This window comes from Panulirus ornatus, chromosome 61, assembly GCF_036320965.1.
Source record: "Panulirus ornatus isolate Po-2019 chromosome 61, ASM3632096v1, whole genome shotgun sequence".
Lineage (NCBI taxonomy): Eukaryota > Metazoa > Arthropoda > Malacostraca > Decapoda > Palinuridae > Panulirus > Panulirus ornatus.
In genome coordinates, this window is record NC_092284.1 from 5,794,057 (window position 1) to 5,816,691 (window position 22,635).

The 22,635-nt window shown below is 38.8% G+C and overlaps 1 protein-coding gene across 1 annotated transcript in view; it reads right to left on the reverse strand.

Annotated features, from left to right (window-relative positions):
* Positions 1 to 22,635, reverse strand: part of LOC139767421 (protein mono-ADP-ribosyltransferase PARP3-like) — a 51,117-nt gene that overhangs the window by 23,150 nt on the left and 5,332 nt on the right. The window contains exons 2-5 of the mRNA XM_071696787.1: positions 13,512 to 13,570; positions 8,284 to 8,407; positions 5,241 to 5,372; positions 954 to 1,107 (exon numbers count right to left, since the gene is read on the reverse strand). Of these exons, the coding sequence (XP_071552888.1) occupies positions 954 to 1,107; positions 5,241 to 5,372; positions 8,284 to 8,407; positions 13,512 to 13,570 (469 nt within the window). The remainder of the gene's footprint in view (positions 1 to 953; positions 1,108 to 5,240; positions 5,373 to 8,283; positions 8,408 to 13,511; positions 13,571 to 22,635) is intronic.

Below are 22,635 nucleotides of genomic sequence, written 5' to 3' on the forward strand. Positions count from 1 at the left end.
ACGTGTCTGCACTACTTCCCCAAATACCTTACATTTGTCCCCCACTTCCCAGCCACCATTTACTTTCACCTTACGATGCACAAGCAGATATAGTTCTCTGATTCCCAACACACAGAAAGAAATTTAGTTTTGTAAATATATATATAAAAAAAAAAATTGGTCAGATGTATCTTGCTAAAGCAACCTTTAGGACAAAAAGCAGAATGACAGAAACTACTTTAGCTAACAGGTTACTCATCACTACCCTATAAACTGGTAAATACATAAGATTTCTTCAACTGCAGCAGTTACTTCATCATTTATGCATCAATTCAATGAAACTGGTGACTGAGTTTGGTAAAGTGTGTGAAAGAAGAAAGTTAAGAGTAAATGTGAATAAGAGCAAGGTTATTAGGTACAGTAGGGTTGAGGGTCAAGTCAATTGGGAGGTGAGTTTGAATGGAGAAAAACTGGAGGAAGTAAAGTGTTTTAGATATCTGGGAGTGGATCTGGCAGCGGATGGAACCATGGAAGCGGAAGTGGATCATAGGATGGGGGAGGGGGCGAAAATTCTGGGAGCCTTGAAGAATGTGTGGAAGTCGAGAACATTATCTTGGAAAGCAAAAATGGGTATGTTTGAAGGAATAGTGGTTCCAACAATGTTGTATGGTTGCGAGGCATGGGCTATGGATAGAGTGGTGCGCAGGAGGATGGATGTGCTGGAAATGAGTGTTTGAGGACAATGTGTGGTGTGAGGTGGTTTGATCGAGTAAGTAACGTAAGGGTAAGAGAGATGTGTGGAAATAAAAAGAGCATGGTTCAGAGAGCAGAAGAGGGTGTTTTGAAATGGTTTGGGCACAACATGAAGCTATTTAAAAAAGCACTCATAATTTCTAATAGCCTACACTCTTTAATAATATGAACTGAACCCTGATGTACTGTAGCAAACAAAAGCTACCCATCATACCACTTACCAATCGCAGTTAAGATGTACTTCCCTGGTTGTGGAGTGAACTTTTCTCTTTGGTCCCACTCATTCTTTGTCTTATCTTTAAATGTCAGTTTGAAAACCTTTATTGCTCCTTCAGCATTCTTCTGAATAACAAAATTGATCAGTCCTTCTTCACCCTTCAAAAGAATAATTTGCATTTCAGTAACAGTAAACATCAAATAATGCCATGGAAAAAACAGTACAGTGACAAATGTTTGCAGAACTTTGCAATGTTATCCAGTATTTACTTATCAAGTGGCTTATTCAAAACAGTACAGAACAATAAGAAAAAAATTCTGGCCTTGTATATCTTTCTTTCATAACTGATCATGTTTCCTGCCGTAGCGAGTTATTACCGGGAAGAGACAACTGAGCCTTCACAGAAAATCAATGCTTGGCCTTTCTTACCTTCATTCCATTGGAAAGTAGCAATAAAAGAGGGAAGAGTTTCCAGCTCCTTCATCCTATCTTATTCAACTGCCTTCTGTAACATGTATGAGATATATGGGTAATGTTCTTTTTCCAGTATCCCCTTGGATAAGTATATTTTCAAGTGTCATACAAAGCAAGGACACATTCTATGAGGCTCCTGAAGCAGAAGAAATTCCTTCAGAGCAAGCAGGTGCTCAAATAAAACTGTACTCTTTCTCATCCACTTACAATGATTGTACCTGGTAAACCGTATGGAGGAGTGGTGATTGAGATGGGGGTGGCATAAACAAAGCATCAGACTTGGAAAGAACATGGTTTAAGGAACGGGAGAGATTGTGTGGATCAGGTATTTGCTTTTAAGAATGTGTGTGAGAAATAATTAGAATAACAAGGATTCCCATGGGGCATTTAAGGATCTGGAGAAACGTAAGACAGGGTTTATAGAGATGTTATGTGGAGGTTGCTATGCATGGATGGTGAGAGAGGAAAGCTATTAGATTTAGAAAGGAGTTTTCATCTAGAGGGTAAGGTACCTGTGTGTGAGTATGTAGAGAAGAAAGGGAGTGGTTCCAGGTGAAGGTGGGTTTGCAGCAGGGTGTGTGATGTAACCCAATTAAAGATAGAGTGGTGAGGGAGGTGAATGCAAGGGTCTTAGAAAGAAACAGCTATGCAGTCTCTTAGGGTTGGGGGAAGGGGGTTCAGTTCTTGTTTACTAATGATATGGCACTGGTGGCACATTTGAATATGAAACCGCACAAGTTGGAGTCTGAGTTTGGGAATGTGTGTGAAAGAAGAAAGTTGACAGTAAATGTGCAAGAAAGCAAGGTTATTGGGTTTAGCACTGAAAAGAGCTAGGTTTTAGAAGTGTGAGGAAGTAGACTGTTTTAGAAATCTTGGAGCAAATATGGCAGCGGATGGAACCAAGAAACCTAAAGTGAGCCATCAGTGGTTGAGGAAACAGAGGCCTTATACACACTGAGGAATGTATGGAATTAGAATCATTGTCTTTAAGGACAAACATGGGTAAATTTGACAGTACTGTAATCCATCAGTAATGTATGGATGCAAGATATGGACCTTGGACAAAAACGTAAAAGATAGGGTGAATACATTAGAAATTAAATACTTGAGCATAATGTGTGATATGAGGAAAGCAGAGTTGGTCATATAGGAAATGATATGGTGAAAAAGAGACATGGAAGAAGTACATACAGGAGTGGTTGAAAGGGTGTACTGAAATAATCTAGACATAAGAAGAAGCATTGGAGTTCATCACTCATGGTGACTATTTTGTCATGACCACTCCCCTCAGGGAGTCCCCAAAGGGGTGGGGGTGGGGGCTGGAAATCCTCCCGTACAGTTTTTACTTCTCCAAATGAAGGAACAGAGAAGGGGGCAGCAAGGATTTTCCCTCTAAGGCTCAGTCCACTGTTCTTGACACTACCTCGCTAACATGGGAAATGGCAAATATGCATGAAATACCCCTTGTGTCAGCAAGCTAGTGCAGGGAAAACAGAGAAAAAGCCACATTCATTCACACTCAGTCTCTAGCTGCCATATATATATTGTTTAACTTGTTTATGGATGGGGTGGTTAGGGAGGTAAATGCAAGAGTTTTGGAGAGAGGGGCAAGTATGCAGTCTGTTGGGGATGAGAAGGCCTGGGAAGTAAGTCAGTTGCTGTTCACCGATGATACAGCACTGGTGGCTGATTCGAGTGAGAAACTGCAGAAGTTGGTGAGTGAGTTTGGGAAAGTTTGTGAAAGGAGAAAGCTGAGAGTAAATGTGAATAAGGGTAAGATTATTTGGTTCAGCAGGGTTAAAGGACGAGTTAGATGGGATGTGTTTCAATGGGGAAAAATTGGAGGAAGTGAAGTGTTTTAGATATCTGGGAGTGGACTTAGCAGTGAATGGAACCATGGAAGTGGAAGTGAGTCGTAGGGTGAGTAGGGAGGGTTCTGGGAGCGATGATGAATGTGTGGAAAGAGAGGATGTTATCTCAGAGAGCAAAAGTGAGTATGTTTGAAGGAATAATAGTTCCAACAATAGTATATGGTTTTGATGCTATAGATAGGGTTGTACAGAGAAGGGTGGATGTGTGGGAAATGAAAGGTTTGAGGACAATATGTGGTGCGAGGCGGTTTGATCAAGTAAGTAATGAAAGGGTAGGAGAGATGAGTGGTAATAAAAAGAATGTGGTTGAGAGAGCAGAAGAGGGTATGTTGAAATGATCTGGACATATGGAGAGAATGAGTGAGGAAAGGTTGATAAAGAGGATACATGTGTCAGAGGTGGAGGGAACAAGGAGAAGCTGGAGACCAAGTTAGATGTGGAAAGATGGAGTGACAAAGATTTTGAGTGATTGGGGCCTGAACATGCAGAGGGTGAAAGGCATGCAAGGAGTGGACTGGAACTTTGTGGTATACCAGGGTTGATGTGCTATCAATGGACTGAACCAAGGCGTGTGAAATGTTTGGGGTAAACCATGAAAAGGTCTGTGGGGCCTGGTTGTGGATAGGGAGCAGTGGTTTGGGTGCATTACACATGACAGCTAGAGACTGAGTGGCCTTTTTTGTGTTTTCCTGGCACTACCTCCCTAATGTAAGAAATGGCGAACAAGTCTGAAAGTATATTGACGTGGTTACTTATCAGAAGGACCAGTACCACATAACAGGGGTTAAACACATAAACAAATGCATAAACCTGAGACAGATTGCACTCATTAGAGATGATGTTCAAAATGCACAGGGTGCACCAAATGCATACGCCAAAAGGCACTGCTGCAGTGAGCACTATGCACTAGTACTGCCCTCTGACAAAATGGTAGGAGCAGTAGTTAGTATGTAGGAACATCTAAGTAGGAGCATTGCATAGAAACACTAGGTAGAAGTCGTAGTAAGGAGCATTAGGTAGAAGTAGTCAGCAGGAACATTAGGTAGGAAGAGGCCTGTTGAGGGTGAAGCAATAAAAGCTAAGAAGCATCACTGGAATTCTCTAGTTATGGAGACTCTATTGCCTTGGCCATTCCCATGAGGTAGTTCCAGTTGAAACAGGTGTCAGAGTTATAGATAGAAAGACAGATAAATGGTTATAAAGTAGACCATGTGGCCCAGCTGTGCACATAAGTGACACCAGCCCCACAAGTAGACAAGTGTGTTTCAAATAATATATGACACCCTATCAGACAACAATACTCAGCCGCAGTTGGGTGGGGGGAGTCGGCAAACATCAGCCCAACTCAAACGACTAACTATTCACCATTATGTGTGATAAAGATATTGTGAGGCTGGTCAGCACTGAAAACCAGAGGACAATGACATCATCACCAGAAGGTAGACCCATAACAAGCCAAAGCTGGTAATATGGTATAGGTGGTTAATGAAGGGGTAAAAAGAATTTACCTTACCAGAAGGTAGGTGGTAAAAAGGTTTCTAGCCCTCCAAAATCAGAGATATCTCTCATGGTTCATGGTTCAAACTGACTCTGGAGAGAAAAGGTTTTAGTGCTGTTAATGATGCAGATATCAAAAAAAGTTATCAATTGAAAATATAAAAATGAAGCCACCTCTGAGATTTCCTTTTTTATGAATGTTAACTTTCGTACTTTAAAAAGTGCAGTTAGAAATTTAGAAAAGTGCTGCATACCCTAAAGAAAGCAAATATTTAATTGCCTTAAAGAAGCATTTCTTATTAAGCTTAATCTGACAGAACGACTACAGAAATATTATAAAGGGTTTTATAAGTTAGCTGGGTGTGGCAGTTAAGTGCAGCAATAAATAAAAACTAAATATGAAAAGAAGTCTCTTTTCTCTCATACTCTAACTAATGTAAAACACTTACAACAGAACCCCATCGGGTGAAGCATATGAAGTTTTTCTTGCTTTTAACAACCTGGATGATGTAAAACTTGCTTTCCTTGTTGTGACTATTGGTCTGTATCAGCTTACATGCATAGTCTTCATAAATAGTTGCCTGAAAAGTTAATGAAGGACAAATATAAAATATGCAAAATCCAAGTGCCTGACTGAAATTATGTTTGAACAAGTTTGTGACTTTCTTGAGCATCTGAATGAAAAACAATTATATTCTTAACAAACTCTATGTACAAGAGCACATAACCGTTCATTGCCAATAACATTATCTTCAAAGAAGGAGTAACACGTAAAATCCAAATCATCTAACTTTATTTAACATTCACAAAACAATCTTCCACTGTATCAAGCAGGAAAGCTCATACAGGACCTTTGGACCTTTCGTATCACTAGCCCACCTGCTCTTTCAACATCTCTCCGCTGAGCCTTCAAAGCCTACCCTAACAGCCACTTCATGTTCTCTACCCTTAGAGCCTTCCTCCCTAGTCATGCCTGTCAGCACCTTCCTTTGGCTGTCATCAGTTTCTGTACTAAGACCTCTCTCACCCATCTATCACATCACTACCCCTCCACTTCACCCTCACTCTTTCGTTTTTTCACCTCTCTTAAAGGTTACATTTGTGTCCATCCCTACTATTTGGTCTAAACTAATGAGACAAAAAGTGGATTTCGATACATTTTCTAAAAGTGATATGAATACTGAGGTATATCTGTACAATAATGTGTCAATCATAAATAAGATTTAAGACTAGGGAAAGCAAAGGCTTGACAACGGTGGTAGACCCAAGTCACTGGGGCCAATTAAGGGGGTGGTAGTTCCTAGGGACAACAGCAAAGAGCAGAAACATACAGATAAACCTGTCAAGAGTCGCTCAAGGTGTGGTTATGGGGGACATTATCCTGGTAACAGAAATAAAGTCTCCTACAGTAGTATTTTCTTTCTTTGCAGACATACAGTATTAGGTTAGACCACTTTGCAAACATGTTTACGAAAAGCAGGGCAAAATTTCCGTAGTAGCAATCTAGTAGGCAAGGTAAATACAATCATACCTGTCAATCATGGTACATGATACATATACCTATGATATAACAAACGATGATGATACAAGGGCCAATGATGTTGCTTTTGCTACTGCATGAACTCTCAAAAACAAACACATAGATGTGACCATGAATGGCTAATCACTACAAATGCAGTCGGACACTGCAATTGATGTCACAGTAATTTTGGAGACAATTCTCCAAATGTAGGTATAACCTCATTCCTCTGAGTTAACTGATTATAAGCAGAAGCCAATAACCGTGCAGGCAGTGCTCCTGCTGAGATTTGCTATGACAACAACCATTACATTTTATCTGCCCCTAACTACAATCAAAGTTAAAGATAGTTCACTGCCATTTCCTTAAGTGATTGAGGCTACTCAAGGCAGAAGATGAAAGGAAGTCCAACATAGCTTTACTGGCTGACTTTTGGAGGTGGACTGGGGCAAGTCCGAAGTGCACAAACCACAATCCACCTGAAAATGAATACGAAGCCAAAGTCTCTTCCTCACAGGACAATTTTGTTTGAGTTAAAGTCTGTGGTAGAGCAAGAACTGTCCAAGTCAGGAGCCAAAAAAGCTTGGAAAATGGTCATATACTTTGAATGAGGTACACACTTAGACTGTAATGCTAAGCAAGATGGCATCATCTGCATAAGCAGAGGTTATAATATAAGATCCATGGTGGCTAATGGCTCAGCATCCACTGCTGAAACATGTGTTCCCAGCAATAGCAGGATGCTCATTGACTAAGATTCACCTGAATCAATCACTTCAACAATGACCTGGAGTAATAAATACTCAAAGTAATGTATCATCAACACAAATTTGGGTTTTTCAGGCTTAATCTCAAACATTTGGCATTGCTCGCAGCCCTGCCTTGTTGCAAAGAAAAAACAATGGATCATCTTTCTCCTTGTCTGTCAGGGACTATTTCTTTTGTGGACAACATGCTGCCTTCAGTTAAGCCTCAGATGAGGATAATACTCACCTATGAAAAGGTAATTCAGTAAATGGCATCAAGATGTCATAATAAATAGATCAATGCATCTGATATAGCATATCTAGGGACATTGCTAGTAGTGGCATTCGTAAGACTCAGAAGAAGGTCACAACTATCATAAAAGCAAAACTCTGCAAATAGTCAATTGACAAGTCCTTCCCTGATTAAGTCATCTTTTCTAGGAAATTCATACCACAATTGGTAATATTCACTTATCCCCATTTTAATTTGCTGAACAAAGATGTAACATGATACTTGAACTAAAGATTAATAACATGTGATTGATCTCATCAAGAGAGAAATAGTTTCACGTAAACATCTTACCCATTTCAGGCTAGAGCTGCACATTAAACTAGGTTTGAGTAGTTTTAGAACATCATGCCTAATTGTGAGAAGATACTCATAGCCTTTAAATTGATATCAATTCATCATATTGAAAAGATCTACTTTCAAGTAAAGAAAGAAGCATTAGCATTTATGAAATAAAAAATTTCACATGAACTTGCAATGTTTGTCGAGGTTCTAGGTCCTAGGTCCTAAGTCAGGACTTTCTTCATCTGTAACATCAAGACTACAGTGACTTGGAATATGCATTCTGAAAGGAATATGAAACAAATGACGCTCTGAACCAGAACGCATGGAAGTCTCTATACAATCAGTCTAAATAAGCAAAGGAGGCTGTCACATCACACATGAAGACAAGTCTTTTCATGAGTTATGGCATTGTCTAGCATAACTTTACTGGATAAATGTTATAATAACCTTATTCAGCATTACCTTGATAAGCAGTGATTTTAAATAATGTCTCCTGGACATTAATGAAGGTACCTCTGTAATGAATGGTTCACTCAAATACTATTCTTAATTTCCCATAAAAGATTATACCACTTATTCCATAACCAAATGGGCAGTTGTAAGACAAAAAACCTTTTAAGAGTACCAAGAATGAAATAAAGAATCGGACTTACATTTGGATATAGGCTAAGAAGAACATGGTCTGGTTTATAACTATGGGGGTTTTCATCCTGTGGTGCAGCTTGTTCGCCATGAATGTTGGCCCCATCTTTTCGTTGAACCTTTCTTGGTGATTTACTGAATGAAATGGCTTTTTTTTTAGTAAAGTACACAGTAACATAATGTCTGTAATCTTTAAACATTGTAAGATATGTGAATAAGTGATATTTTTGCAAACACAGACAAACATTACATACATATACATAAGTGATGCAACAATAGTACTCTTGTGCTTTTCAGCACTACCATAGCCATTTATTTCTTTTGGGGGGAGGGAACGTGCCTGAAAGAAAGGGTACACAGCTACCTAACTATATATATCTCTTGCCACAGCAAAAGAGTCTCCTCTTATCCCTGTCCATATACGCCTCCCTAGCATACACCATTCCTTGCGTTCTTCCACCATTTCTCTCCCTCTAGTATTCCTACATCCTAATTGCCCATGTCACAGGTGGTCTTCCTCTAACACCAACCCCTTTAATAGTACCGTCATGTACTCTTCTTGTAAATTCCCAGCCTTGCATTCTTTCCACATGCCTAAGCCACCTGAAAGTATTATGTTTCACCCATTTTACCACTCTACAATTCATTCCCTTTGCATTTCCTGCAATACCACATCTCTCATACACCTCTTCATTTCTTTCTTCATTTCATCTAGTCACACCACATGCTCTTCTCGAATAGCTCTTGACTTCTTTACCTCTGTGACTCATTCCATGTGCACATTTCAGCTTCATAGGTCAGGGTTGGGAGGACTATGCTGTCCCTTAATCCTCTCTTCACTTCCATAATTACACCTCTACCCTTCGTTATTCAATTAAGAGACCCAGTGACTCTTCTACCCTATACTGTTCTTTCCCTTATCTCTCCTTCCATGTCACCACACCTCCTAAATACTTCAATTCTCTCTCTTCTTCCAGTCTTTCTACCCCCATATCCAAAGTACAATTTCGTACACTTTCTTCTTTCGCTCTACATGGTTTTACAAAATCTATACTTTCACATTGTTTACTTTCAAACACCATTACTTTACTTTTACTTGCATTTACTTTCAATGGCCTATGCTTACACATATCATAGAACACACTTACAACCTTCTATAACTTCTCTTCAGTATCATCCGCAAACAGGCTTGTCACTATCCACTATATTTCACAGCCAAACTCCATCTCTGCACCTCTTTTCCCTAGTTTTGTTTTCATCTGTCTTATCAATCCATCCTTGTATATATCAAAAACCCATGGTGATATCACACTGCCCTACCTCACACCTACATGTATCCCAAAACTTTCCCTCAACTCTCCATCCAATCTTACATATGTATTTGCTCCTCTACAGAAAACTTTCACACCATCCAACAGTTGTCCCCCTACAACATATATCCTTGACACATCCCATAACGCATTCCACTTGACTCTGTCACAAGCTTTCTCCAGATCCATAAAAGCTTCATACAGCTTCTTACCTTTTGCTAAATACTTTTCCATGCTCATCTTTGCTACAAAAATCTGATCCCTACCTTTCCTAAAAACCCCCCGTTGCTCTTCATTTATACTGCATTCAGTCACTTCCATCACTCTATCAAAATTATCATTCTTGCATATATTTTTCCTGGCATACTAAACAGACTTATTCCCTTATAATTGCTACATACATCCTTTGCAACTTTTTCTTTGAATAAAGAAACAATAATAATTTTCACCCAGTCCTTAGGCACAACCTTCTGTTTCCATGTCAAATTACATATCAGATACATCCATTTTATCGTGCTTTTTCCTCCATACTTTAGCATTTCAGCTGTATGCCATCCACTCTCAGTGCCTTCCCTGCCTTCAGCCTCATAATTGTCCTTCTTATATTCCTCTTTGCCACAGGCCCCTACACTTGTATCCTCTTCCTTCCCTCCTCCATACTCATACATGCCTTCCTTTCTCACACATTCATCAGTTCTTCAAAATAGTCTTTCAATCTTCCTTTCACTTCCTCCTTTTGCTTCTGCGACTCCCTTTCCTTACTTCTCACAGTAACATTTCCACTCTTTCATCCACCTCTTTTCTGTATTCTGATCCTTTTCACTTAACTTTCTTCCCAAATCTTTATTTACTCTTTCCTTGCTTCCTAACATTTCACTTACTTATTTCATTTTCTTCCTTCCTCCTTCACTGAACTTTCATTGGTCCATTTCTATTGAGCAATCTACCGTATGCATTTTTCTTCTCTTCCACCACATTTCTAATCTCTTCTGTCTACAGTGCAATGCCCTTTTTATTCCTATATCTCATGACCTTTTATCCAATCACTAATTCTACAACCTTTAATGATATTTCTCTAAACATTTCAAACTCCTCATTCACACATGCCTGTATCCCTACATTCACTGCACTTCCATCTGAGCTTTCAGTTACCTTCCTTTCATACTCCTGCCTGCATTTTGTCTACTTCATTCTCTACTTCATCTTCTCACTTGCCAATGCAGTTACCCTATAAATATGTACTTAAAAGTAAGCACTCCATATATTTACTCAAGGTAAACTCTTCTATGTATATTCATTTCCTTATTATACTTAATCACTGTTTCCTGCATTAGCAAGGCAGCACTAGGAAACAGATGAAGAAAGACCTATCTGCTCACATACACATACATACACATACACAAGCACATATTCATACATATACATATACACACATGTACATATTCATACCTGCTCGCCTTTATAAATCTCTGGCACCACCCCATCCCACAGGAAACAGGATTGCCACTCTGCCCCACAGGAAACACCATTGCCACCCCCTGCATCAACGGGGTATGCCAGGAAGGTATGCCAGGAAATATACGAAAAAAGGCCATATCTGATCACAACCACAGTTCATGCATGGATGGGTGATGATCAGAGAGTGGACAGGAAAGTGACTCTTGTTTGCTTGGGGAGTGTGGTTTCAGATGGATATATGTCTGCAGATTTGGTGTATAAAACTGAGTTGGTTCATTTCAGTAAGCAGTTATTTTGTCAATGTTATGTTTGCTGATCATGGTTGAATTTGTGAGTAAAGACTTTCTGAGGTGTGAGGCAAGGGTAGGCTTTATATCTCTTCCTGGAGGTTGGCGGTCAGTTATGGAGTGGTTTAAGTGGGAGAGTTTAAGTGTTGCAAAAACTGAGTTCCTTGCATGTTGAGATGGGATTTTGTTGCAATGGATCTTTGTTTCACTACATAAATACTGAGTATTTGGGGCTGCTAGAAAGCCAGTGATTGTTCTGAGTGCTTTATTCTATGTTTTTTTTTAAGTCTGCTTTAAATGCTTATGAGAGACTGGAAGACTAAGAAGATGAGCCATAGTTTTAAGTGGAGCTGATACATCTTTACATATGATGCCATGAGACTCTTTCTCTCGCATTGTTCTTGATTTTTTGGTGTGGGGAGTCAGTGTTACCTATGTGTTGTATGTGATGCCTAGAATGCTGGTGTTTTGTTCAGTGGAAGTGATTGCTTATTCAAGGTGACTGGAAAGTGTGAGGTGGTTTTGTATCTGTCTGAGGTTAAAAAGAGTGACTAAAGACTTCAGTGGCAATGCAGTCATTCTGCTCAGAGTGAGCCATTTTGAAAAGTATTATGTAGTGCTGCATGACTGTAAGGTCATCTACGAGTGAAAGGACTTTCATACTGTGATTTACTGGACAGTGTAGGAAGAGATTGAAGAGAGTTAGAAAGACAACTGCTCCTTGGTAATCCTAGTGTAAGGTTTAAGGGCCATAAGTCATAAAGCCAGGAATGTATATTATCAGTGCTATCTACCTGGGTATCAAAAGGGTTAATGATGGTCGTGTAGTGGGCCAGCACTTTAGTAGCTGTCAAGTTACACTCCTCTGACCTAGGTAGCTGTCATTTCTTTCTGCCTCACCCATATGTGGACTATTGGCATTCTGTCCACAAATATACAATCTCTCCTTGTAATACATAACACTTGACAACACTTAACTCAAACAGCTCATTCTTCATACCACTAGATTTTTCTGTGTGTGCTAGCCCTGCATTTTGGCAAAAGGTGAAGCACCATTGGTTTTTCCCTAGTTATGGAGATTCTATTGATCTGGCCATCCCCTTGAGGGAGCTTCAGATGGGAGAGGCGTCAGAGCTATAGATGGACAGATAGACGAGGTAAAGCCATGTTAATAATTCAAGCATGGTGGCTGGTTATGATACTGGCCAACCTTTTGTCATTGTTGTGGAGGGTTGTGTCAAGTATCTTTTTGTGTGAGGATGTGTTGACGGGCCAGTGTCGTATGCTTTGTTGATGATCCAAAGAAATAATTCTTTGTTTATCTCATGACCTTAGCTCTATCCACAAACATGTTTTAATGCGATTCCATGCCATCACTCAAGTCACTATGTGCATGAACAATAGCAAAGGGCCTAAGCCCAAGTCCTCCAGAACACCACTTGTAACCCCAGCCAACTTCAAAGATGCATGTTCATCTTACCTATGCTCTTTGAATTAACCACCTCTGAGGATAGTGTCAAAGGCTTTCTGACACTCCAAGAATACACAGTCCACCCATGTATCTCTGTGTGTCATTTGATTCATTGTCATGCAGAGTGATACAAAATATAAAAATTTAATTTCTTTTTCTAATTTGATCACTGTTTCCCATATTAGCAATTTGAAACATTAATAGCAAGTCAGTTTTCTTACATGCCAAACAATCACACACTAAAATAATGTACAATAAATCTTGAAAAAACCATGCCAACAACAAGTACTTCTCATCCTACTGCATCCAAAGTACATTAATATCATTATATTAACAAGAAACAGTGATTTCTGTAAAATTCTCTACGAAACAAACTACTGGGAGTCCCCAACCTATTAACACCGATACTTAAAAATGAGCTTAAAAAATGCTATTTGATTCTCCATCCAACATAAAATTCAACCACACGAACAAACCAAAGAACTAATTAATTGTAAATTTCTTTTCATTAACTGTTGCTTACTATAATGTTTCATTTGCTTGAATAATTTCAGAATGCAATACCTTTAACATTATGACAAATTTTCAATATTATGTTATATTTTCCATTGTAATCATTTTAATGTAAGAAAAGAATCTAGCAATGTAACTTGTTCATAAGTTGAGGATCCTCAGTATTAGCCTAATGCTTATAACACATCATTAAGACTCACTCTATATTGGCTTTACGCTTGTTATTTTGTTTCTTTCCTCTTCGTCCACCACAGGGCATCTAAAATGTAAGAAAATAGATCATTTCATCTCATGCAGTATCTTTGGGGATACTGTTCAATGATACACAGACTATCTTGTTTTCTGTAGTGAAATGTTGCTAGTTCATTGTGCTCTCCTACCCATCCTGTGAGGATAACAAGAGTGCAGAAACAGAAATAAGCCACAATAACTGAGTTATATAACAAATTACATGTTGAAGAATTTAAAGTATGCCAATTCAAAATACTTCTGAATTATGAAAGGCAAAACATCAGGGATGAAATGCTTCCTTTCTGAAGTACTAGATTGGATTTAATAGCTTTCATCTGAAAGTCCATTATGAAGGGAATTGAAACATCAAATAAACATGATTACATGACATAATTTCTAAACACCCTTTCTTTAATGGATTTGGATGTTCTTACTGTATAATTAAAGCAAACTTTCCCCAACATCAATTCTATCGTTACCATCTTCTTTTACTTCAGAAGAGAAATCATAGAACCCCAGATAAAAGTTCTGCTTTCAACACAAGATCAGGTTTGTATGGGTGAGTGGATTGTGAATAATAAATGTTAACTCTAACGGGATGTTGGTTGTAGATACTTTTAAGAGGGGAAAAATGGAAAAATATATTTGGTTGATGTGAGATAATGCTGACAGGCTGAGGGACCTTCAAGAAAAATGGACTGTTATACAAGGGATGATATGGCATTTTCATTCGAGGATTAATGGTCTGAAAAGATGTTTGATGCAAGTGCATCAATGCTAAGATTAATAATGATACTGCAAAGTTCTCTACAAGTGGCATGTTAGAATGATAAAGAGGAGGTTAAGGGTGCTTTTTGGAGAGAAAGTGAAACTGCAACAAAGAGAAGAAACTATGTGTGATAGGTGACATCATTAGATGGATATACAGTGCAAGTATTACAATGGGTAGCACCTAACACAACTTGGGTACAAAATTTTACAATAATCAACCATGGCCTTTTAATCTTTCTACACCAATCTAAATACAAGTTCGCTCCATGTTAACAATGGCCTATATTTTCTGCGGATCAGGATTTTTTGAGGTCTTTATCGGTCACTATATGACCAATAAACTGAACTGCATGGTCTGTTTTGGCACTTCTTCCCATTTAGCTTTATCCCTAGACTTTGACACCTTTCCAAAAAATAATCAGTTTCCTTATGAATTTCATTATTTCCAAATACTACTTCTTCAACAGCTACACACTGTGCACCTTCCAAGATTTCCAGAGCCTAACTGATTACCTTGAATCCAGTGGCGTTCTCTACTATCTGTATCAACCATGAAGAGTAACGAAAGTAGTGAACGAACTGCATTCATAATATAATCTAACTGACAATAGCGATATCCTCCTTCTAAATCACACAAGAAACAAAGTTGCTCCACTCAATTTAGGCAAGGCATCCTCTACAACTGGCAACTTTAAATGCTCCCTCTTTAACACATGATTGGGTGGCCTTGAATTAATGCATATTCTAAGTTCTCTTGATTTCTTTGTAGTAACAGGCATTTCATTTACCCAGTTAGTAGATCCATCTATAAATGTTGTTGTTTCTGCCCTTTTCGGATCACAAATCACAAAAACAACTCCTTTCATCAGTGATTCTTGAATTCTATGAGCAGGTTTTACTCTGCTGCTTCAATTATGCTTCAGTGTAAAGGCTTAACAGACACTGACCCTGCAGGAAATAAGTCACAGAAATTAAAATCATTAAAGTATATTAATCTACTAATTCAGGGAACAGCTGCACCTCAGTCGTTATTCAGCTTTGCCTGACAACCATACCACAATAAATGCATCTGTGTGGCTAAGAGATGGAGCAAATAGTCACAAAATCACAAACTTTGCTTGTATCACTTGAGTCACTATCATCATCGTCTTGTACAGATTATTTTCTAACCTTACACAACTTATATTCAGCAAAATTATTTCTTCTCATACATCTCTTACATGCTTTGCCCCAGGCTGGGCCCTTTTCTTTTAGCTGGCTCATGCCCTTTATGGCAAAGCTTAAAGACAGATAGCTCTAAGGCCACTTTGTCCATTACCTATACATGTTTCCCTTCAGTGAGACTCAAGAACTTTACGTTTCATAGTAACGAGGTCAGACTCCTTATCAGTCCATTACACTTCTTCCACACTGTTCATGATTTTCAAATGAGCACTCATCAGTTCCATAGCTTTACACATGTAAATAGCAGTGTGATTCAATTTCCACTGTGAGATGAGCTTTTCCCTTATCTAATCCTCTGATACCTAGAATTAACCTCCCTGCTAACAATTTATAATGCATGTCATCATAAATTCTAAACAACTTTTGTCATATTCCTCTGAACAGCATCATACTGTATCATAGTCTTGTCCAGTCCCTAATCACATCTATTAAACCAGAGTCTATGGAAACTTTTTTGTTCCGCTACTGTAACAACATTAAATTTTCTGATGATGTTAGCTAACACTGCTCTGCTTTCAAACGGGCCAAATTTAAGACTTTGTCATTTCTAAATCCTCCGAGCTAGCACAGTTTCAAAAAGAGCAATTTGAATTTCTCCAGCTCTACATCTAGTCCTGACAAAATATGATTTTTCGAAAACATCTCCACAGCTTCCAATCATCCTCGAGTTTTTAGTGGACATCCAGATTTGCCGTACTTGACTATGTAACTGCATTACCATTCCCTGCTGACACACCACTATCATTCCCCTCCAAGTTCCAAGCTGCAGGTATATTTCCAGACTCAGAAGCAGTATTGAAAAAAGCACCAGGATGGCTTACTCCAACAATGGAGAGTTGCATTAAAGCTCAGGAGCTGTCAAGAGACTTAAAACTGTTTTGCCATCTTGGTATTATTTTGGAGTGTTCTGCAACACTACAGCCTCCGTCACTACTCAGTGATTTGGTGATATTACTGCCCAGGACACAGATGGGATGTGATTAGTGCAAGTTAAGAAAACACATTCTTGAGGGGGAGGCAAAATGTATGGCACCAAAAATCAAGATTCCACTAAGAGGCAGTAGCTCTCATTATCAATGGTGACATAGTATTCAATGAAGCATATATTTATCTAAAACTTAACCCTTATCCCTGAGGATAGGGGATTAAGAATACTTCCCACGTATTCCCTGCGTGTCGTAGAAGGCGACTAAAAGGGGAGGGAGCGGGGGGCTGGAAATCCTCCCCTCTCGTTTTCTTTTTAATTTTCCAAAAGAAGGAACAGAGAATTGGGCCAGGTGAGGGTATTCCCTCAAAGGCCCAGTCCTCTGTTCTTAATGCTACCTCGCTAACGCGGGAAATGGCGAATAGTTTAAAAGAAAAAGAAAAAAACCCTTATGGTGCTTAACTAAGTTTCAGGCTGGTTTTCAAAGTGTAAATCATGTCAAAAAGTGAAATTACTAATAAAACATTTACATATTCTGTTAATAATTCATGAATCATTTTACTTTTTCCAGTATCAGAAGAAATATTTTCTATATCTGGCACTAAAATTCCCTGAAAAACAATCATTTACATAAAAGATCAAGAAAATATAAGGGAAACTGTTCTCCGATATAGGGCATATATACTTAGCCATCTAATTCAGTAAAAGGTTAAAATAATTTTCTCTTCTTAAAAACAAGAAAAACTGTATGCTAGTTTGCATTGTATAACTAAATATATCAGTGAAGGATGCTCTTACAAAAACAAAAATGTTAGGTGAAAAAAAAGCAGTTTTTGTCATGGTTTTATTTTGTAATTTTTTCAGTAATCCACAATAATGACGATACAAAATACAAAATCATGTAAATTATGCAAGATTTCAATCTAATGCTACGAAAAAACTTGGCTTATATCCAAATTCTGAAGTCTGGTACCCATAGCTATATATCAGGTTTATCACATCGGTCAATTGCATTCTAAACCCTGGACATTCTCAACCTTAGGCCATTTATGTTTGGAACTGGTGTAGCTAAATTGGCTGACAGAGGTGTCAGGTGTTTCCACCTCCTCATCACCAAACTGTACTTCTAAGGCATCATTAATGATGTCCTTAAATTCACTCCCACTCACGGACACAGCCAAAATTACTTCACGATCTGCATCAGTTGCAGCCCTTTTCCTCTTCATGAAACCTTACTCTGCAAAAACACAAAATTTTGGAAATCATAAACATGAAAATAATAACACTGTGTAGCAGCTTAACCCCATAATTTTTTACCTATATCAACAAAAGGTGGACATTGAAACATAGGAGTATAAAAGTGTTAACAGACATTTGACTAAGCAATCAAAATGTCACCCTCATAGCAGGAAAGTTAAAACACAAGTTAAATGGCTACTCACACTAAATCAGCCAGCTGATTGAGTGCTCACAAAAAGCAGCCCTCCATAAATTCTTCCCTACTGATGCCTAAAATGATATAAAACATACTTATGAATATCACAGGATAATAAAGAGTCGACGTGCTGTCAATGGATTGAACCAGGGCATGTGAAGCGTCTGGGGTAAACCATGGAAAGTTCTGTGGGGCCTGGATGTGGAAAGGGAGCTGTGGTTTCGGTGCATTATTACATGACAGCTAGAGACTGAGTGTGAACGAATGGGGCCTTTGTTGTCTTTTCCTAGCGCTACCTCACACACATGAGGGGAAGGGGGTTGTTATTCCATGTGTGGCGAGGTGCGATGGGAATGAATAAAGGCAGACAGTATGAATTATGTACATGTGTATATATGTATATGTCTGTGTATGTATATATATGTATACATTGAGATGTATAGGTATGTATATTTGCAGGCGTGGACGTGTATGTATATACATGTATATGTGGGTGGGTTGGGCCATTCTTTCGTCTGTTTCCTTGCGCTACCTTGCTAACGTGGGAGACAGCGACAAAGCAAAATAAATAAATAAATGAATAATAAAGGATCTATAACTACCCTAAGAATAATAAAAAAATCAAACTCAAACACTGCAAACTTAAGTTCTGAATGGAAAAAATTTTGAAAAATGATGAATACTGCAATTATTCATTTTACCACCTCATAGCAAAACCTGTCTCTTGTATACCATATGATAGATACAACTATATCAAATATACTTGTCAGGTAATATATATAAAAATGGTAATATATTAATAAAAATATACATCATAACATGGAGCTACTTACCAATCAAGCAGATAGCTAAGCACGTGTAAATATATCCACTACCTGCATTGTTACACAAATATGGCGACATAAAAACTGAGATGAGGTTATGCTCTCTTTCCAGAATGCAAGGAGACTCCCGATTGTTGCAGTAGAAGGAGAGCTTTTGTGAAGTCGTAGAATTAACCTGCTTCCTGCATCACATGACTATGAATGTCATGATGGATCTGCCTGCTTTCAGCACCAAAAAGGTTTGTAATTATAGTAAGTAGTAAATTATACGTAGCATATTGTAACAAGTATTTACAGATAAAGGTTGTGGAAAGCACCAGTTCTGTGTGGACAGCGGCCAGTAGGCACATGAACTGGGAGGAGGAAGCCTCAAAAGTGCTTTTTTTTTTTTGTGCCACAAAATACCCTAAAATATTCTTTTACTCTCATGACCCTGACCATCTTTAATCTCTTCTACATTATATTAGTTATAGGTAAGGACTTCAGATCAATATGGGGATAACATCATAATATCTGCAACAATTCATAGTGATTTTACTGCACTGGTGTAACAACACCACAAGGCAAACACCAATAAGAGTGCATCATAACTTGCATGTAAGGTCACCAATACTAAAAGACCTTATGAATTTTCTTTGCTCCTATTGTAGATACAACTAAAAAGGTAAATCCGGGTGTTGAGTATTCCTGACTTACTGTTTTCCCTATGGCTTTGATGTCTGCTACCATTTATCAAGCCCATTTCTAGCCACTCCATTTAAACGGTAACTAGCTAACAGGTAAGATGAGGTTTGGCAATGACATGTAAGTCTACAGAGGCCTCTGTTATACCATGCCCTTCATCTGCAAAAGCCTACACTGTGCATAACATAGGCAACAATGACATAAAGCCTTCCAACACCTGAATGCTTCCAAAAATTCTAAGCTATATTCTAAGTCCAAACTTGGTGTGCTCTTGTAGGTTCTTACTTCCAAGAAATCATTTTCAAAATTCTTTTCCAAATTAAGCTGAAAATGGATTCACCTAAAGACTGCTCTCTTTCCACCTACATTCTTTTAAGTTTGGTTACATTGTGGTAAAATCTTTACGTAACCAAATCTGACATATCCAAGAAAAAAACAGGGGCAAATATTCAGTTGATATCAGAGGTTTAGTGTAACAAAGTTAACTTGTTTTATATTCTTATCTATGACAATGAAGACTTTGCCATTCTCTCAACAAATAGCAGTATCATAACCCAATAGGTAGGAAGTGTTGCTACTGCAGAAAGTAAAGAAGCTCGGAATTGGGAAAGTATTGAGTTTCAGCACCTTGATGGGTACCTTAGTTTTACTGGAACAGTCAAGTCTCACCCTGCCTTTTGATGGTAACTTTATTAGTACACCCCTTTGGGGTGGAACTAAAGGGGGAGGCATTAGCCACACACATCAGGACAATAGTTTTAGATTTGGAGAAACACCTAAGGTTTACTATTACTATTAGTTTTGATCATTTTTGAGCCTCGCCACCTCAGGAAATACTAAGCTGGAGTTGCCCTCTGCCAGTGACCTGTCAAGGGTGCGGCACAAAAGGCTAAGAAGCAGCACTGGAATCTACCAGCTATGCTGAAGATTAAAAGGAATGAGCTATTGAGGATGATGGTGCTGAATGTGAATGGGATGATGGGGCAGAATAAAAGGAAGGAGACTGCGGAAAGGTGTAAAAGTTGTAGCGTGGATGTGCTAGGGATTGGGAAAACCCATATCCTCGGGCAGGGTGTGTAGAGTGCAAAGGGAAATGATGAATGCAAGTTATGGGAGGGCATGGAAGGGGGTGTGGTATGGATGGGAATGAGTGAAAATTATCGAGGAAGAGGAAAAGAAGGATGTGCAATTCTGCTATCACCAAGAGTATGGGAGGGTGTTACAGAGCATGGATGGAATGGATCACGAATAATGTGGGGGAAAAGGAAGATTGGGACTGAAATGTGCATGGGTATGACTATATACGCCTCTGAATATGAAGACTGTACAAGGTAAGGATAAAATGAAGCTTTTCTGGAGGAATTTGAATGACTGCATAAAAGGTTTTGATAAGAGAGAAACGTGGTCATATTGGGGGATATGAATGGAAAAGTGGGATGTGATGGAATTGGTGAGATGGTTGGTAAATGGGGATTGCTTGGAGTAAATGAGAATGGAAGCTGTCTTATGAATATTTGTGCTGAGAAGGGTTTAATCCTTGCAAACACCTTTATTCAGTACAAGATGATCCACAAATGTACATGGATGAGGAATGATGGAAGAGAAGAAAACAAGGCTTCAATTAATTATGTGGCAGTGGATGAAAGATTGAAAAAGGCTTTGCTGGATGCTACAGTCATGAGAGGATTTCGCAGTTCTTGTGGGGATGAGGATCAGGGAGAAATGGGGGCATGGTGTTAGGAAGAATGGAGAGGTAAAAGTGTTGGCAAGCGAGAAGATGAATCAGGAAGGAGGAGTAAGAGAGGAAGGTAACTGAAAGCTTAGATAGAAGTAGTGAATGTTGGAATGCAGTCACATGTGAATGAGATGTTTAAAATGCTTAGAGAAACACTAGTGAAGGTTATAGAATAATAAAAGCAATCATGACAGACAGAAGAGATTAGAAATGCCATGGAAGAGAAGAAAAAGGCACATGGTAGATTGTTCAATAGGAATGTAGCAGTGGAAGTTCAGCAAAGGAGGAGGGAAGAATACAAAATATGTAAGCAGAATGTTAAGAAGCTGATAGAGGAAAGCCAAGAAAAGGAGATGAAGATTTTGGAAGAAAGTTAAGTGAAATGTTTTGGGATAGTAAGAAACTATACTGGAAGGAGATGAAAAAGGAAAGGGTGGATGTAAGAGTGGAAATGTTGATCTGAGAAATAAGGAGGGGGAATCACTAAACCAAAAGGAGGAAGTGAAAGGAAGATGGAATGAGTATTTTGAAGAACTGATGAATGTGGGAGAAGAGGAGGACACAGTTACTACATGCATGGGTATGGAGCAGGGAAGGAAGAGGATACAAGTGCATGGGGGCCTACAGCAAAGAGGGAGGTATGAAGGGCAATAATGAGGCTGAAGGTTGGAAAGGCACCTAGACTGGATGGGATTCTGGCTGAAATGCTGAAGAATGGAGGAGAGAGTGTGATAGAGTGGATGCATCTGATATGTAATTTAGCATGGAAACAGAAGCATGTGCTTGAGGATTGGGTGAAAGCGATTATTGTTCCCTTATTCAGAAGAAAAGGTGTGGAGGATGTACATATCAGTTATAGGGGAATAAGTCTCTTAAGTATACCATGAGAAGTGTATGCAAGAATATCAATTGCAGAGTTACGGAGGTGACTGAATGTAGAATAAGTGAAGAGCATGTGGGTTTTAGGAAAGGTAGGGGATGTGAATCTGATTTTTGTGGTAAAGATGACCATGGAAAGGTAAGAAGCTATATGCAGCTATTATGGATTTGAAGAAAGCGGATAACAGAGTCACGTGGAATGCTTTATGGGATGTGCTAAGGATATATGGAATAGGGGGAAAACTGTTGGATAGTGTAAAAGCCTTCTATAGAGGAGCAAATGTGTGTGTGTAAGAGTGGATGGAGAGATGAGCGAAAGTTTTAGGAGAGAGATAGGTATGATCCAAGGCTGTGTGATGTCACTGTGACTTTTTTATATATATATATGGATGGAGTGATAAGAGAGATGAAAGCAAAACTAGGGAAAAGGGGTGCAGAGATAGAGTGTGGCGGTGAGATATGGTGGCTAGTGGCAAGCCTGTTTGCAGATGATACTGTTTGCGAGTTGCAGTAGGCTGTAAGTGTATCTTATGATGTGTGTAAGCAGAGGAGATTGAGGGAAAATGTAAGTAAAAGTAAAGTAATGGTGTTTGAAAGGAAACAGAGTGAAAGTATA